This window comes from Exophiala dermatitidis, assembly GCF_000230625.1.
Source record: "Exophiala dermatitidis NIH/UT8656 unplaced genomic scaffold supercont1.5, whole genome shotgun sequence".
In the NCBI taxonomy this organism is placed as follows: Eukaryota; Fungi; Ascomycota; class Eurotiomycetes; order Chaetothyriales; family Herpotrichiellaceae; genus Exophiala; species Exophiala dermatitidis.
This window is the reverse complement of record NW_008751650.1, coordinates 115,132-132,729: the sequence shown is the minus strand read 5'-3', so window position 1 is coordinate 132,729 and position 17,598 is coordinate 115,132. Positions and strand designations below refer to the sequence as shown.

Genomic DNA, 17,598 nt, shown 5'->3' with positions numbered 1-17,598 from the left:
CACGGTATCAGATTCAAGTTCAGCAAAGAACAAACAGCTCCCTACCCAACTTGATCACTGCTAGATTCTTCATCCTTCACTCTCTCCCGTCTCTCAGTCACCCATTCTCCCAACGGCTTCCATATTGCCAGCTTTTCAGCCGGCGTGAGCGTAGCAGCCAATCCGCTGGTGGAGGTCGTAACGAATGTCTTCGCTCCCTCCCAGACTACGGCGCCCTCGTCGTCGATGGTCCTACCTAACTGCAGTTCCTCATCTTGCCAGCCCCAATGGAAATTATCCTTGAATTTCTTCTCCCCCTTCTTAGCCATCCAGATAGCTTCCCAGATCCCTTTGCCGACAATGGCGACTGCTTCAGGCCGATACTTGGCAATCTTGCGGTCGAGAATCATAGCGCCTTCCTCCAACTCTAGCTTGCTCAGTCCATCGCCACTCCGAGTGGGCCGTTCACATATGTTGGTGTTTCCAATCTGGTACAGATCCATGAGATCTCGGGTTTCCGAGGGAAGGTGCTTCTTGGGTGTGATCCCGCTGTCGTGGACTAGTTGCCAAAATCGATTTGAGGGATGTGCATAGGCATGTCCGGTTGCGGCTGTCATCAAGCCTGGGTTGAGGCCGACGAAGACCAGGATCAAGCCCGGTCGAAGACTATCCACCAGTTTGTTGGCGGGACTGTACGGGTCTCGAGCAGAGCGTTCTTTGGTGGTACTCCTTCTCTTTTTTAGTCTGGGTGTGGACACGGACTCGGTCTCCTCTGAGCCGGTGGAGCCGGTGCCTTCAGTGACAGACAGTCCATCCTTTTGCTCGTCTTCTGTTTTGATGGCCTTCGGAGTAGTGGACGGTGACACACGGCTGCGCTTTCTGGACGAGGAGACGTTGCTGACCGGACTGGAAGGGGTCGACGAGCGCCAACCAGCAAGACGCGGAGAACGTCGCTGAGGACTCGGACTCGTCTTGCCAGTGGTATCTGCCGTATATTCGAAATGCTTCAGATGCGCCTTGAAGGTGGCTGTAAGCGTATCAGCCTAGTTCCACCACAAAAGTAAAGTTCCACCAAGACCAACCTTGTACCGCCGCCGATAGCTTGTTGTCTTCGTCAAGCTCTTGAGCTGCTCTGAGCCCTGTTGTATTGCCCATGATGGTAAAATGTTCCTCCTCATGTGGCAAATGCCCTTATGGACGGATAAAGACGCCGCATGGTCTGTTCAGCTAGGAACAAACCAACTGGCGCTGTGGAGCGGTAATTGTGATTCAAGTTATCAGCAAGTCCATGTCGTACCGACAGCCTGCACTAGCATCGATCAGCCAACTATCAAACCGTCGCATCACACCTCTACAGTGACCGCCATTGAGAGGTGGCAGCGGTGCGTCGAGGGTTTCACAAACCGTGCAAGTGGGCAGCGTGTGTTTCTGCCTTGATTGGGAAGAATTTAATGCCGCCTTAATCTGGAAGTACATTGTATCTATCTACACGAATAGCATACTACTATAGTAGTTAGTACGTGGTTACGATGATGGAGACCTCGTCGATAAATCACAGGAGAGCGGAAGAAGTCAAGATGCAGTGGGGCATGTCTAAGTTGCAGGGAATCCCTCCTGCTTGCAGATACGAATGTTTTCATCTTTTCGCATTTTACTTGTATATATTTTCCTAAAATACACATGAATCACTCCGTGAGCGCACAGCATCTTCGTGCGTCCGAACTCCGTCCATACTGTAATCACCGGCGAATCCTGAAGCCGCGGTGCAAATGAGAAGAGAATTGATTACCACAAAGCCAGTAATGCGCCGAGCACCAGGCCGACCACCGGCGATGCATTGCCGGCTCGGACCAGCGAGTCAGCCGCGCCCAAGAATGTAGCCGGCCCAACAGCAGACGTAGTCGTAGAAGCTGACCCGACCGTCTGGGCAGGAGGAGCCTGGACAGCCGAAGTAGTCTCGCCGGTTCCGACACCAAATGTGGCACTATCGCTTGCGGCTGGAGTGGATGCCGCGGCAGCGGTAGTAGCGCTGCTGGCGGGCGGAGCAGCCGCGCTGACTTGGGGCAGTTTGGCTGCGTTCTCAATGTACTTGTCGATAGTGTTCGGCGAACTGCTGTTTTGGTTGATCACCATGGCCATGCCTTTTTGGCAGTGGTTGGTCTGGCCGCAGTAGATCCAGATGGGCTTGGTGTCGTTGATCAGCACGTTATATACAGGCGTGAATTCCTCCGTGCCAGTAACGGGGACGAAGCCAGATTTGATGCCAGGACGGGTCGAAGATGTCAAATTGGATGCGATGGGTTTGCACGGCTCGGCGAAGCTGGATTCCGTGATGGTATGGTTCTGTTTGTGGTCATTTGTCAGTATATGTATCTTCGGTATTCTTGAGGATTCTGGGCTTTCGGCACAAGAGGGTGGTTGTGCTGGATAATCTGGAGTGTTCGCATACCTTGGGATGGAATTGAAACTGCACTATCGACCCGACTGGTGCTTCGATCTGGTTGGGGAAGTATTTCAGGGATCCGTTGGCGTCGGCCACCGAGACGACTTGGACAATTAATTCGCCGGCCGCTGTCGACGCTGGTGCTGATCCGGTGCCTGTGGCGATCGGCTGGCAGCCTGCGGGACAAGATGCCGCTGCACCCCACGAGCCAGAGCCCGAGCCGGAGCCTTTATTCTGACTGAGCCCATTGCCGCCGCCGCTGCCCCAGCCCCCACCACCACCATTGCCCCAAGACGAGTGATCCGTTGCGATAGCGGAGGCCGCGAGAAGCGAGGAGATCAGGAAGGTTTTGAAAGACATTTTCGTTGAAAAAATGACTGTGTTGACTAAGTTATGCTGATGCTGTTTCGTTGATTCTGTGTAACTTCAACTGATGATTGACGATGACAATAAGATATAAATGACAACGAGCGACCGGCGCAAGAGGTGAACTGCAATGCGTCAAGCAGCAGAAGGAGCGAACAGACCCGAGACGAAATGTAAGGGACCTAGGGTTTCTTTTGGCCCCGTGCTAGAAAAGGATGGGATGGAAGATAGCAAAAGAAATATCACCTGAGAAGGAACCGCGGGCTCATCGCGAACATAAGTAGGCGAATGTAGAAACCACAAGTCCTAGGCAATCACATTTTGGTTCGTTTAGATTTGATCATAAGGAATCTGGATCTGAGAGTCATGGCACTTCCGGAGTCTCGTCACCTGGTCTGGCTGAAGCGAAAACCCCTGGAAGAGGCTGAAGATATTTGTCGTATAAGTGTATCAGATCGCTCGGACTGCCTGAGCCGGGACAGGCGAAGAACCCTAGCAGCAAGCGAAACTTGGCGCGTCCAGAGCTATTCTTGAACAAGGCAAAGGCAAAGGGTCTGGAAGTTGGTTGAGTGTCGCAGGTCGGGCGGCAAGGACGGGTCACGAAGCGCTGGGACAGTTTGAGATGTGTCGCGAGGAGGTGGCTTTTAGTGGTTCTGAAGCACCCCCTGTTTCCGCTTGGTTTTCAAGCCATGGAGTCTTCGGCCTCGGATGCTGGGCACTCACTTACAGCTTTTTGTTCTGGGGATTCGTGCCCTTCTGCAGAGCAGCCTTTTGCCTTGCCCGAGACGTCGGAGCCCAACATGAAGTTCATTTATTGCCAGAGAGTGTGACTAAAGATTTAGTAAGCAACGATTAGTGACCAGCGGGAGTCGAGGCTGAGAGATAAGGAGGTACTGTCCGTATACCTAGGTACATAGGGGTAATCACTCGAAAGTTTATCATATGCCAGTAGCTTTCTCACAAGGACAATGGGCTTACAATCCGCCACTACGGCTCGAATGGGCTCGGGTAAATTTAGACTTGCTGTTTTGCTTCTGAGATACCTTCCTTCACAAGAAGGGGGCATAACACGCCAGAGCTAGCATTATTTGTAACTAACACCATTACACAACCTGCACCGCAAGGCATTCTGCAATGATAGCTGACCGAAGCCTCTGTGTCCGTTTCAAGACAGCTTCCAGAAACACCTTGATCCCAGCCAACCCCCTAACAAGAACGCCGGTCCCTAAGGTATCAAGTGATCCCCTTCTGGTCAATTGCCACCGGGACGTAATACAATCTCTGCCTAAGTCATGGTATAGCCGGCTCCCGTAGCAGCAGCCATGAAATCCCACTGTCCCGGCGGCAGATTATCTCGACGTGGGGTGAAATCAGCGGTTGCGGGTCGAGGCGTGGTGTCGGAAAGACTGGCCAGAGCGGGATCGAGGTCATCCTCGGGCTTTCTCTTCTTGGGTCGACCTCTCGGACGACTAGTATTGGGCGGATCAAGCACATATTCTTCCTTCAGCTGCATCGAGACATTGGGATCATACCCACGTTCGCGCGCCAGTTTTCGGAGGCCAGCCAGAGTCTTGGGGTCCATACCCGTAACCTCCTGGATTCTTTCAGACGAGATGTTGGCCTCGGCCAGCGCGAGAGCCTGGATTCGCACAGCCGTCGTGTGTTCCTGCATCTTCAAGACCTTGGGGATCTTGGCCTCTGCAGACCGGTGCGACCAGTCACTGCTTCGGAAAAAGGCGGCCGGGTCTGCCGCTTGACGCGTGATACTATTTTCGATGCCTTGTTCTTTCATTGCGTCAAGATAATTCTGGCATCCCAGCAGGTGGACGCGCTGCCGCGAGGTGTGCTGGGCCATCTCTCGGCCACAGTACTTGCATCGTACCTGGGCGAGTTTCTGTGGTGGGTAGCAAAGCAGTTAGTTAACGAGGCCGTTGCGCGCGCCATGCAGCCTGGAGGTGCAATGTCTTGAGGTGGTCAGCTACCTGAGTGCCCTCCGGGTCCTGCGGAATGATTTCCCATGCCGAATGAGTCTCGGTGTCGCCAGGCTTGTTCTTGTACCCGCCGGAGCCTGGACCTCCCATCTTTCAAGTTCAATTTGGATGATTCGGTCAGTCAAGCGTTGGTGGTAATCGGATTGTCTTTTGACAAAGTGATGGCGAGATGACGGCGAGGTTGCCGGCGAAAATGTGGCGGAGCCTGAGGTATTACCTGCGCCGCGTCTTCAAAAGACATAGTCACCACGCTAGTCCCGATCGAGTCCCAATAACAATTGCAGTGCCAGTGTCTCGGCGCATTCACCTGCAACTTCGCAGTCTTGGAGGATTGCCCGACACTCGCGTCGCAATGCATCGCCGTCGTCGCAGTGAAAATTGCCGATGGTATTCATAACTTGAAGTCCCTGTGTCGCTGTTGAAAGCATCACCGCTATGGCGGACATCTCGCAGGCCGCGACCTCGCTCCTGACGGAACATCTGCAGTATACTCCTCTGTCACTAATCGACGACATCATCAACTCGGTCAACAACTTTGTGTACCAAGGCGTGGGCAGTTTGGAGACCGGGCTTTTGTCTACACCTCCTGAAAAACTGGGATTTAAAGCGGTCCAGTCCGGCGACACCGACGCGCCTGAATACCCTGATGCAAAACAAGAGATTGAGGAAGGCTTACACAAACTCGAGACGCTGTTGAATTCCACGGTGGACAAGAACTTTGACAAATTCGAGATTTATGTGCTGAGGAACGTCCTCTCCGTGCCAGCAGACCTGGTCAACTGGGTGCGCCTGAGCCACTACGAGAACATTACATTTCCGCCTCCTGAGAATGCGCCTACGGCAGAACGCGTACAACTGTTGCGGCGGAAGCTCGCCGCGTCGCGGGCTGTATCGAGATCATTGCTGGAAGAACATACGCGCAACGAGGCATTACTCCAGCAGCTGCGGGCAATCGTAGGCCAGGGCAAAGGGAACGCCAATACCACGGATCTATCATTCTTGATGAATGGTGCCTTGACACAGAACCTTAAGACCACTCCGAACTCAGATCAGCAGCCACTGACGATCAACACCAACTTTGCCGTCTCTCAGCTGCCTGCGCTTCGGGCCTTGCTAGCCGAACTCCGACCAAAATTGGCAGCCTTGCAGAACTCTCGCAATGCTGGGGCAGCATTCGACAGTGCCAAGGACGAACTACGTGAGGAACGCCGCGGTTATATTGAGCAGCGGACGCGGTCACATCTTGAACGTCACGGCGAGCATCTTGAGGAGAAGGCCCCAGTAGTGGCTGGCAAGAGAGTCGATCCTGATGAAGTCCGAGCCGTCGAGAAGGTTGCTTCTACGTTTGATCCAGTATAAGATGGTTTCTGCAGCAGCAAACCTTTTCATCGGCATGGTGGCACGCGCACATACCCGGACAGCGCCGAGCGGGATACACATGGTGATCACCCAGAGACTCGCACTGCCACATACACCCACGCATAACCTACATAGGTAGGCTTGAACAGTTGGAAGTTTCCAGGCTGCGGACCCTCGAACAAGATACCTCTTTGGGACCAGACGAACAACTTCATGCACCGACACTGCAATATGTTGTGCATGGCGCAAGAGTCATGTGTACCAAGAAACCAACGGTGGAGGCACATTAAGCGTCTAGCACGACTTCGACGATATTGACGGTAACCTGCTCTTGAAATGGCAGCCAGACATATCTGAGCGTGACCGGTTCAAGTGTAGCGCGCGCAGGCTGGATCCGCGTAGCGAGGAGCGCTGCAAGCCTCAAGCCGCTGGTGAGTCGGAGTAGCCATTTGTTGGAGCAGACTTGCAAGGTTCTGCTATTCTGCCATGACTCGTGCGGTGAGCTTTTCCCTCCAAGGTCATGGCCTTGCCCGCAGATCTCAAGATGTGGATCATTCGAACAAGGATTTCAGGTCGAGGCACAACAAGATGGACCACTGGCGTGTCAGGAGGGGTATCAGGCGGAACCGCAGCTCGAAGAGCAAGAGAACACAAAGTGAGAAGCCTTGCCTCGCTTGAGTGCTAGAGGGCACTATTTAGGCGAGCCCTTGACGGCCACGGATATGCACGACGCAGTTTCCGTCGTCCGTGGTGGAGTGGGAATGAGTTGGCAAACGCATTAGTTGTATGTGAGGATGGGGTGTTGGTCCAGGTTGCTGACTATGCTCTTCAATCTGCGCATACCTATGTATGCTGTGATCAAGAGACAAGATCATAACACGACTGGATGTCTTTCACTTCCCTCGTTACTGGCTCGTTTCATCGTCGCTTGACTCGTGTTCGTTGCCGTAAATAGACGAAGTCGACGGCTGTTCAAAGGCTGAGACTGCGCCCACTGTGACCGTCTCAGCCAATCAGTGGGCGTATCGCAGCCAAGCAGCAGCAACTGCATCTGTAGCCGCTGGACTTTCAGCTTCTATTCAATCCTTGATCTCTTCCCACCTTGCCTCTTCGTCCATCCGCGTCTCGTCTCTTCGGGCTCCCGTCTGTTCATCTTCCGTGCCGACCACTCATAGAGAGTCGTGGAACGTCAAGCGAGGCGTCTAACCGCCAACTCATTCATCACATTTACGATGCCTCCTCCTGACACGCACCATCCATGCTCGTGCAGAAGATCCCACCGACTCTGCGCGCTCCGTCCAGTTGAGTAGGCGCCCCAAGAGCCATGCAGCTGTAGCGGCCCCGACTATAACGGGGGAGGTCAGTGGTGTGCGCTGGCCGAGCGTCAATGGGCTCATCTTCATAAGAGGGCCTCGCCGCCGTCCAACAGGTCTGTGCCAGTGTATTTCTTGTTTCAATCTATTATCAGTCCTTGTTCTGGTGCGCTGGTTTCGCATTTGCCTTATTTGTCTGATTGTTGCTTTGCTGTACTACTATACTTTTCTATCCTGTTCAAGCTCTGTCATGGACAACGCTCCTTCTACACGTCCTGTGTCGTCGTCGTCCGGGAACCGCTCCACTAGTCCACTGGCAGTGCGATCTCGATCTCGGTCTCGGTCCAGCACACGGAAACAGCCCGAGCCATCCTACGATGCGGCAGCCCTGATGCTCGACCCGTCACCTCTTTTGACCTCGTCCCTGCACTCTCGTAACTCGGCCTCCACGGCACAAGAGTCCGAGTACTTGAAACGAGCACGCTGGCTCGGATGGACACGGCTAGGTCTTGCCCTGTTGACCATCGCCTCTGCCGCGGCTGCTGTTGGATGTGCAGGTCATGTCCTACACAGGTACAACGCAACTCATTTGGAAAGCAAATACCATCTCTCCCTGTGGCCTCGCAACGTTGACCTTAGGCCTACGATCGCCATCCTGGCTTCTGCGGGCATAATCACCGCCATCAACATTGGGTATTTGGTGTTTTGGTTCATCCCAACGGTAAGTTTTGCATTATTTGACGGCGTCGCTCGTGCTGAAGCTAATTCGTGATTTCTTTTCCAGCCTCACTCTCGTACCCTGTTGTTCAATGTGGTGTTCATGGTGTTGGCAATTGTAGGATTGATCCTTTGCATTTTCGCCATCCCCTTCGACATACTCCTCACCGATCCATCCCATCACCGTCAAAGGGAGTCGCTGCAGTCGTGGACCTGCAAGTTCTCCAATGGCGCACACAAGTTCAAGTCTGATATGGGGTCCCTGCAAATCTCGGTCTCGGCGGCAACTAACATCCCTGTCCCTGCTGGCTTCGCAAGACTATGTATGGAGAGCCAGGTCAGCACCGGGTTGATGGTTGCGGTGTTGTCTTTGCAGGCTCTAAGCTGGGCCGTGGCTGCGCTAGGGATATTCTTGGAGAGGAAAATGGCCAGAGCCAGGATGGAAAGATACGCCAATGTTGAGAAGGCCCAGCATGTGACCTAGTGGCGGGCTGGCTTGCCTGGCCCTTGGGCCTTGGACCAATTCGTGCTCGGTGTTGGACAGGAGCGAAAGTCGACAAACAGGAAGGCGTTCTCTGCAATATGCTCCTACTGGAGCGACTCTTAGCGGGTACTTTACACCTTGAGATTACGCAGGCGAGAAAGAACTTGTAAATTAGATTGCATATCAACAAGGCATTGAAGACCATCTACAATGAGAGGATGAGGAGGGTAGCAATGCCATGCCATGCCATGCCGTTGTATTCTCCAGAACGCCGCTAGGATCATCAAATTCCAATGTAATAGTAATGTTGAACGCGATGAAATGCAATGATGCAGTGGCAGTATCTTGAGGGGCGGACAAAATAGTGACACTACAAGGTGCGAAGAAGAACCCTCGCGGTACTGTCACAGGTTGAGATGATAATACAGGACGATTGTGTAAGGTAAGAACTGTGCAGCTGACCCTGGGCGGGGGCAAATGTCGTCCGATTGTGGGAATTTTAGATATCTTGAGGGCTTTGGCTTTCTGGCATGGCACGACATGGCATGGCATACTTCCATGAGGGTTCACCTGAGCAGGGAACTCCTGACTTGGTACAAGACGATCAACTTCCAGTGCCAAGGTACATGAGCGACGCGGCAATGAGATATTGTTTTAACCGTCAAGCAAATCAATACTGGTCGAAGAGCAAGGCCAGTGTGATCGACCTGCCAAGTGGTCAAGAAGCTGTACTGTATATGTACGGCGGGATCGTAGGGGGTTGCTGCTGTTGCTGCTGTCGCGACCTACCTATAAACTTGTGAAGCAGGGAAATTGACTGTCAACGATATGATCACACCCAGTTCGAAGGGTACACTGCCGTCTTGCAGCCGCCCAGTTGTCGCCGATAGAGTGCCTCGTCTCGCTTCTTCGGTTGAGCCTCGACATGTGCGTGATGGAATCATCAGTATAGATTGGGGCGCCTTATAGGGTCAACCCAACAGGGTCTCGCAACGGTTTTGACTGGGCTGGGTTGGCACTTGAAGTGGCTTCATCTCCCAATATTGTTGACTTGTTGCAGTACCAAGGGCGAGGGGAGGTTCACCCACCTATCCGGGACATTGGGGGAAGGACATCAAACGCACTGTGTACAGTAGTACAATGTACAGGGTTCTGTAACCGCTTTGTTGGAAACAGAAACCGGGGAAATGATGACTACGCCACCATCCGGCTGTCGAATGTTCCGGCCACAGGGCTGAAGGCAGACTTACTGTATGACAGCTCAAGTGTCTTGGGCCAGGGAGCAAAAGGCTGCTGTCGGAGAAATTCGAGGGCTTGGAAATTGCAAGGCCAGCCATGGCTGATTGTGAAACCGGGAAAGGATGAAGCTGGGAGAGAGATCAGAAGCGCTTCATTATTATTTTAGTTGATTCGTTAGTAGGAGGTGATCGTTCAGTAGTGGCGGCGACGGCTAGCATTTGCATCATTTCCTGCCCACCGTTGATACCAATTATCACAATGATGGCGATCCAGTGATCCCGATTCCAGAATGATGATATGGAATCTGGAGAAATGCCCCGTCACTGGCAGCGGATCATGATTTGGCCTGACGGCGGACAGCCGCACCGGTCAGAATGAAAGGCAGAAAGGAGGATGGCTGGGCGTGGCCATTGCTTCTCCTGCCACTGTGATTATCAGCAAAACAAGCTACTGTTTCCTGTTGCATAGGTATCTGATGATGGCACCCGATAGGGCGGGATAGCGCTGCTCATCTCTGTGTACCATAGAGTTAGGAAAAACGAGATAATCATGGTGGTTGACGGCTGCCACTACGTAACATCATGAGAAGCCCTCATACTGTGGCAGACAGGTGCGATCAACGCGTGGTTGGGGGAATAAATGGGGTGTTGGTATGTGCATATCTACGTACATTTATCGTTTCTGTACCTCGTATCATAGTCTGTAGCTGTACGTACAGTCACCAGTGCCATCAGTGCCATCTCTACCGGCAGAGACAGGCCCAATTTCCCACGTGTGGTTGATGGGTTGTGGATTGCGCGATGGAGGCATGCATTGTGGCTTGCGTTGCCCTCTCAATAGGCCACGCAACGGCCAACGTGGTGGGCCCAGTCGTCTCCACGAGTGCGGGTTTTGTGCGTGGTGCGTCCGCCGTACAACCGTGTGAAGATTGATTTACGAAAGCACTTACCTAAGTAGAGATACATCTGTTACTAGTACTGCGGGTGGTAGTGGTGGTGTTATTCGTTGTTGACGAGAGGCGATGTTGTGACTTGTTGATGTTGGTAGGTACACGGTACTTGTTGTTCTGTGGTTGCTGCGCTTGGCAAGAGACGCCCTGACACGTGACTGCTCGTCGACCGATCAGGAATAGCGGCATGGCAGTGGAGCTTGACTCAGGGGCTGGGAGCGACGGGAGGCACTGGCAGCCTGAAAGGAGAAAATTCCATTCAGGTTTGAGAAAAATACGGTAAGATGCTCGACCAGTCGCCGGTTTTCGAACACAAAATGGTGGCAAGCAGCTACGGCAAACCAGGCTATCCTGTCTCACCCTACCGAAGTGTGCTGACAAGTACGGAAAACTACCGTCACTCGAAAGCGAAGACAGAGCCAGCTCTGCCTCGTACGAAGCGATTCCCGGTTTCCATCCACACCAACTTGTTCGGGTATATATGGCGGTATACCCGAGTCCCTGCCGTCTCCACTGGCCACTCACACACCCTGCTGTCTCAAAACCCGGGTTATTTTTAGGCCAACCATGCTCCATCGTGATCATGCGGAACAGAAAGATTCAACTCTCAATCAACTCCTGGAGGTTGGGTACTCAGTCCACATCCTCGTCATCATGTCTTCTGGTTCAGGATTGAACCAAAAAGCGAGTCCCGAACCAAGACTCATACCTCATAATCTGGAGGGAAATCATCCCCACAAACAAGACCTTAGACACCCAGATGATCTGACCACCAAGGCACGCTCCCGCAAATTGTTTGTTTACTTTAATTCCCGGATCGGCTGTGGTTGGGTATCCCATAGGCCAGCCCCTGGATAAGAGAATGGCTGGGCTGTGACGGCCGAAGCATCAGGCGCAGGCCAAGTGCAAGCCGTCGAATCCATCGCGCGATGCTAATTTTTTGCTTGACAGCCGCTAATGTGGACGATGGACCTGCGCTTCTCCTGTGATGTGGATGTTAAGCTCCATCAAGAGATTCCACCGTAGCTTATTCGCCGGTTCAGGGCACGAACGAGATCAAACGCTTGTCATGTGGGAGCCGGGGTCAGCCACCGGGTACGGGCAGACCGTCACTCGTGATTGACTGATTGCACTGCGCCACACACACTCGCTTCGGGCTCTATTCTGGCTCGCGCATAGACCCGCAGCCCCGTCGCTGCAGCTTTCGTATAGGGCGTCTATGAGACAACCTCCTGAATTTTCAGGGAAAAGGAACAGCGAAATCCGGTCAACCGCACCGCAGCAAGACCACCATTCCCTTGGATGGATTCAAGTAACCAAATCATTCAGCCTCGCTTCTGGGGTTGAAGCCTGCTGGGTATGGCTACTGTACCAAGCCGCCAACATGTCACAAATTTGGTGGACCGAGATTTGCAGCCCCGAGCTCACACTACTTCGCTTACGCGACGCATGAATAATGATTGAAAGTTGAGTCTGGAAGAATTGACGTCCCACACGAGGAGCTAAGACCCGGCATAGATCATTGCCCCAGGCTAGTAGCAACCTGTTGGTTCCTCCCAGACCCAAGGCCCTCAACTGATGCGACGCACCGCTGTGGGTGTTGATCGACTAGGCTGACTTGACCACAGTGGACCAGCCCAGGATCCCGATTCTTTGAAACCAGCGAAGCGTCTATTGGGGGCAATACAGACAAAGGAGGCTCACACTACCCCGATGGAGCATAGACGGGAGAGAATCCATTGAGAACATTGGACGATTGACCCAGCTAGTCGTTCCAGGATGGCTGGTGGTCCTGTGCAATCTGGCACGCCACCCTGACTGGCAGCTGCTTGTTTTCCCAATGGGGGTTGACAGGTTCGCGCTCCAGGACATAAAGGTCTACCGGGCCAGGTCAGGCTCAAGTCACCCGTCTCTCTTCTTTTTGACTGATCATCTACCCGGGGCCGATATATTTCTTTCTTCTTATCCAGACCCAGTGGCCGTTCCACTGGTTGTCTTGTCTCTCTTTTTCTTGTTGATAGGGAACCTCCCCCGTACATATAGTATACCTACTGGACATTGGGGAGAACAAAGGGAAAGAACATATTAATCCAAGACCAGTACACACAATGGCGGTCGCAAGCCTGCTCAAGGCATTCGCCGCCCTCACACTCGTTTCGTCAGTCGCCGCCGGCAGCAGCAACTCGAGCTCCAGCGTCTGCGCGACCTCATCCAAATGCGTCCCGTTCACCATCGACGTTACCTGGGGCAAGCCTGATTCGGATATTGGCGTTGAGCGCGATGTCATCTTGACCAACGGCACGCTGCCGGGTCCTCCTTTGAAGCTCAAAGTTGGCGACTGCGTTGACTTCACCGTCATCAACAACCTCGACACCGTGACCGGCGTCCACTTCCACGGTATCCGCCAGAATGGCACTCCCTGGGCCGACGGTGTTCCCGGCGTGTCCCAATACAGGATCCAGCCCGGTTCGACGTACATGTACCAGTGGACGGCCGAAGAGGCAGGCAGCTACTTCTACCATGCCCACTACAAAGGACAGATGATGGATGGCTTGTACGGCGCGATCCTGATCCAGTCGGCTGACGATGCCGACTTGCCCTGGAGTCAAATCAGCAGCAGCGACGACGACCTCAAGCAACTGGCCGCCGCCGCCGCTGATGTCGAGACCGTCTTTGCCTCGGACTGGTCTCAATTCACCTTCTCCGAGTTCTTCGATATTGAGCAGTCGGCCAACATTGACGATGCCTGCACTGATTCCATCATCTTGAACGGCAAGGGCAGCGTGTACTGCTTGTCCATCGCCGAGCTCACTGCCAACGCTGCTGTGCAAGTTCCCAAGATTCTGAACGGCACCTCGTTGACCGCCAAGGGTTGTATTCCGGCCAGCAACGCCTTGATTCAAGGCACCAAATACAACCGCACCTTGTCCGCTCTGCCCGCTGAGGCTTACGACAAGTGCACTCCCGTCACCGGCGCCAACTACACCTACGAAGTGGATGCGTCCAACGGCTGGGCTGCCATGTCGTTCATCAACCCTGGTGGCTTTGCTCTGTTGAAGGTGACGATTGACAGCCACAAGTTGCACATCTACGAATACAACGGCCAATACATTGTTCCCCAGACCGTGGATCAATTTGTCCTGGCCAACGGCGACCGCATTTCGTTCTTCGTCAAGCTCGACCAGACCCCAGGCGACTACACTATCCGCGTTGCCAACGACGGTATCAACCAGGTCATCTCCGGCTTCGGTACCCTGTCCTACAAGAACGGTGGCAAGAAGGCCAGCGGTGTCGCAGTCATGAACTACGGTGGCCAGAACACCACCGCCATCACGACCTTCAACGAGGCCGCTGCCGCTCCCTACCCAGCCCAGACTGTTGGCACCGATGTGGCCACCACCTTCGTCCTGGACATCATGAAGTCGCCCTCGGACCCGACCGACTCGTGGGCCTGGACCTTGTCCGGTGTCCAGTCGTACAACATGTCGCGCGATGACGAGGAGCCTCCTCTGTTGTTCCAAAACCCGGCCAACGTTCCCGACAGTGATCTGGTTCTGAAGACCAAAATTAACACCTGGGTCGACCTGATCCTGAAGGTCGAGGGTCCTATCGCCCAGCCTCATCCTATCCACAAGCACGCCAACAAGTTCTTTGTTATCGGCTCCGGCGTCGGTAGCTTCAACTACACCAGCGTTGCCGCTGCCCAGGCCGCTGGCTTGCAATTCAACCTGGTCAACCCTCCCTATGTCGATGGTTACACTTCGACCCCTGCTGAAGGCAGTGCCGCCTGGATGGTGTTCCGATACTACGTCAACACCCCGGGTGCTTGGTTGTTGCATTGCCACGTCCAGTCTCATTTGTCTGGCGGTATGGCTGTTGCCATTTTGGACGGGGTTGACGCGTTCCCCTCGGTTCCCTCTGACGTCGGCAAGGTCTGCCCTGGCAACGGTAAGAGCGGTGCCACAGGCGGCAGCGGTTCCGGCTCGGGCTCAGGCTCTGGCAGTGGTTCTGGCTCTGGTTCTTCTTCTGGCTCCGGCTCTGGTTCTTCCAGCGGTTCTGGCTCCGGCAGCGGATCCGGCTCCACCTCCGGCTCTGGCAAGGGCACCTCTTCCGGCTCTGGGTCAGGCTCAGGCTCGGGCTCAGGCTCCAGCTCAGGCTCCAGCTCCGGCAGCGGCTCCGGCAGCTCCCTCAGCAACTCCACCGCAACCACCACCGGCCCAGTCGCAACCTACACTGGTGCCGCCACATCTCTGTCGGCTCCTCTCAGTCTGTTGTTCGCCGTCGCCGTCGCGGTGTTCATGCAGTAAATGCATTGCGCCAGCATCATCCATCATCATCTTCTAATGATACCCCTTTTGGACTCTGCTTAGGAGGACCGAAGACAACAAAATTCGAGTGCACGGGAGGCATTACCATGGTTGGTAAAGCATGGGAAATTTTCTTTGGACCATTATTTCTTTTCAGTTGGGGTCTTAATTCCCGCATGCAATATGAGATGGGGTGAAGTGGAAATGGGGGACCCGGCTGTCTACCAACTTATTTGTCCGTTTTTGCTCGTTGATCATGACCGTGGGGACGGGTGTTTTCTTTCTCTGTCTGTTTTCTTTTTTGGCCGAAGCCATGCAATGCATGCATAACTTACTCGCCCGCATATATCATATCATATATCAGAGACTCGGGAAGAAAGATATTCGATCCCAGATATGTACTGTACACTATTGTGTGTATGTACGCGCTCGCAGCACAAATCAAAAATATCACTGACACTATATTACCTGTTGTACTGTGTACTGTACTGTTCTGTTCTGTCTGCTACAGTCCCTGGGCATCTACTGTACGGTATATATATGTATATGTCTATATATAATGCAAACGTGTATGCATCATTGTGTTTGTGCCCGTGAAGTTCCAAATTCCTCTGCAGGCTGCCATGCCATGCCGCCTCTGCGGATGTCTACAACTTGAAGCCGAGCACTGAGAAGGACTGTAGTCTCTTTGAAAAGGAACACACCACTGATGATGGACTACAACTAGAGCTATACAGGACTACTACACTTTCTGAGGCCGGGGCCCAGCTGGGGTAGCACAGATCGAGACGTGTAACTTAAACTTGTCTTCAACTAATCACCAACCTATGTCCTACCTACCGAAACCAAAGTGTCTACGACGTCGTGACGTGACGCCCTGGATCCTGTCTCTACGTACATACCTTAGTCTGAGCTGGTAATCACCTTTCTTCCCTATCCGGTTGCAGGACCAGACCGACAGTAGTACTCTAGGTATGCATGTACTGTACTGTAGACAACTACCTAGTTAAGGCGGGTAGCCTCCTTAGCCTTGCCTCCTGGGCCCCCCTGAGAGCTGCTGCAAAGTGAAGCGTCCAGTCTACGCTGCATTTCTAGTCTAGTACGCTGCAACAATCATCTAGTGTACCTACTGACCAGGCGCTCTACTGTATCTACCTACCAGGTCTTTTCCTTGCAGGTTCAAGGTCCCTTCCTGCTCCCTTGCCCATAGCCCTGTCCAAAATATCCAGACACCCACAGACAGGTAGGTGCCAGGCAGGGGGTCGGATGGCTGTCCTACCCTCCCCGACATGCAGTGGCAGGGCAGTGCTCAGCTCACTGGCAACTAAGCGCTCGAAGCTCATGTACAGTGATCAACGAGCCCCGCGGAAAGGTCCACGGACCTAGATCACATATCTTCACACACGTCACTGTGTGGCATACCTAGGCATAAACTAGGTACGTTTCACGCGATATATCGCGTCCTCTCCTGTGTTTTACGCTACAGGTTCGACCTCGGTCCTTAGACCTCGCGCATGTAATAATGTACATGCATACCCACACACACACACACACACACAAGCGAAGTACGTTATGGCCTCCAAGATACAGGAATACTCTGGCACTGCACAGGGTTTAGACCACGAGTGACATGGCACGATTGAACGGGTAAGGAAGCTAATATCCGAAAACCAAAACCGTCCTTCGGTTAGAACCTATACTCACAAATATAGTCATAGGCTAGCCCTGAAAGAATGCGGGAGAGAAGAGCTGCGCTTCGCTTCGCTTCACTACCTAATAACTTAATTTAGATGTATCTCCGTATAGTAGTGCGGTGGCGGTGGCGGTTACGGTGGAGAGGGAGATATGGCCGGGCGTGGTAGTGGTTGTGCTGTATGCTTGGTTTGGGTAGACATGCAGCGTTTACCACGTAGCTGTAGCTGTGGCTGTCAAACCCGGTCGTCAAACCTGGTCACTCGACTTTCGATCTGGTTCGATCAAAAAAGGATCGGCACGGCGCGGAATCTTCCTTGATCTTTGGAGTATAATCCCGATTTCCATCGTGTCGGGAATGTACGTTGGTAAAATGCATGTCTTGCGGGCATGGGGAAATCATGGTATCCGGATCCTGCAAGGCAGATGCCCAACTATTACTACCTAGGTAGGTATCTGATCGGTAGGCTGGGATAGTGTTGTGGTCATGTCATGCCAACTGATTTGATGTCTCGTTGTCCAGACGAGCAAGTGTACTAGTATTCGTTAGTATGGTGTATACCTTCCTTCCGTTGGGCATAGATAGCCACTCTTGGTTGCTAGTGGCCCGGGCGAGTCTTCTTACCAGGTTTTGACCAGTCCAGCTTCACTAGGATCCTCGTTTGTCGTGAGTGGTCAACTCCAACCTCCAAGCTCGGCACAGGGAAGGAAGCAAGAAGCAAAGGCCGAGAAAATGCATTGCCTCTGCAACATCGCCGC

The 17,598-nt window shown here is 53.3% G+C and overlaps 6 protein-coding genes across 6 annotated transcripts; 3 read left to right on the top strand and 3 right to left on the bottom strand.

The window, feature by feature from the left end:
• Positions 1 to 41: 41 nt before the first annotated feature.
• Positions 42 to 1,134, bottom strand: HMPREF1120_05650 (TDG/mug DNA glycosylase; the record flags this gene model as incomplete). Its single annotated transcript, XM_009159834.1, has 2 exons — positions 42 to 1,006; positions 1,062 to 1,134. The coding sequence occupies 2 exons, from the start codon at positions 1,132 to 1,134 to the stop codon at positions 42 to 44; spliced, it is 1,038 nt and encodes a 345-aa protein (XP_009158082.1).
• A 630-nt stretch (positions 1,135 to 1,764) lies between these two features.
• HMPREF1120_05649 (uncharacterized protein) lies at positions 1,765 to 2,782 on the bottom strand (the record flags this gene model as incomplete). Its single annotated transcript, XM_009159833.1, has 2 exons — positions 1,765 to 2,322; positions 2,429 to 2,782. The coding sequence occupies 2 exons, from the start codon at positions 2,780 to 2,782 to the stop codon at positions 1,765 to 1,767; spliced, it is 912 nt and encodes a 303-aa protein (XP_009158081.1).
• A 1,065-nt stretch (positions 2,783 to 3,847) lies between these two features.
• HMPREF1120_05647 (uncharacterized protein) lies at positions 3,848 to 7,235 on the top strand. The gene has a single exon (XM_009159831.1). It carries the CDS (start codon positions 5,215 to 5,217, stop codon positions 6,136 to 6,138), a length of 924 nt encoding a protein of 307 aa, XP_009158079.1. The 5' UTR covers positions 3,848 to 5,214; the 3' UTR covers positions 6,139 to 7,235.
• On the bottom strand, positions 4,074 to 4,580 carry HMPREF1120_05648 (uncharacterized protein; the record flags this gene model as incomplete). Its single annotated transcript, XM_009159832.1, has 1 exon — positions 4,074 to 4,580. One exon carries the CDS (start codon positions 4,578 to 4,580, stop codon positions 4,074 to 4,076), a length of 507 nt encoding a protein of 168 aa, XP_009158080.1.
• Positions 7,236 to 7,239: 4 nt separating the features above from the next.
• On the top strand, positions 7,240 to 8,938 carry HMPREF1120_05646 (uncharacterized protein). Its single transcript, XM_009159830.1, has 2 exons — positions 7,240 to 8,172; positions 8,236 to 8,938. Exons 1-2 carry the CDS (start codon positions 7,702 to 7,704, stop codon positions 8,650 to 8,652), a joined length of 888 nt encoding a protein of 295 aa, XP_009158078.1. The 5' UTR covers positions 7,240 to 7,701; the 3' UTR covers positions 8,653 to 8,938.
• A 1,837-nt stretch (positions 8,939 to 10,775) lies between these two features.
• On the top strand, positions 10,776 to 15,745 carry HMPREF1120_05645 (laccase TilA). Its single transcript, XM_009159829.1, has 4 exons — positions 10,776 to 10,791; positions 10,849 to 10,934; positions 11,018 to 12,385; positions 12,469 to 15,745. Exon 4 carries the CDS (start codon positions 12,949 to 12,951, stop codon positions 15,145 to 15,147), a length of 2,199 nt encoding a protein of 732 aa, XP_009158077.1. The 5' UTR covers positions 10,776 to 10,791; positions 10,849 to 10,934; positions 11,018 to 12,385; positions 12,469 to 12,948; the 3' UTR covers positions 15,148 to 15,745.
• Positions 15,746 to 17,598: the final 1,853 nt, after the last annotated feature.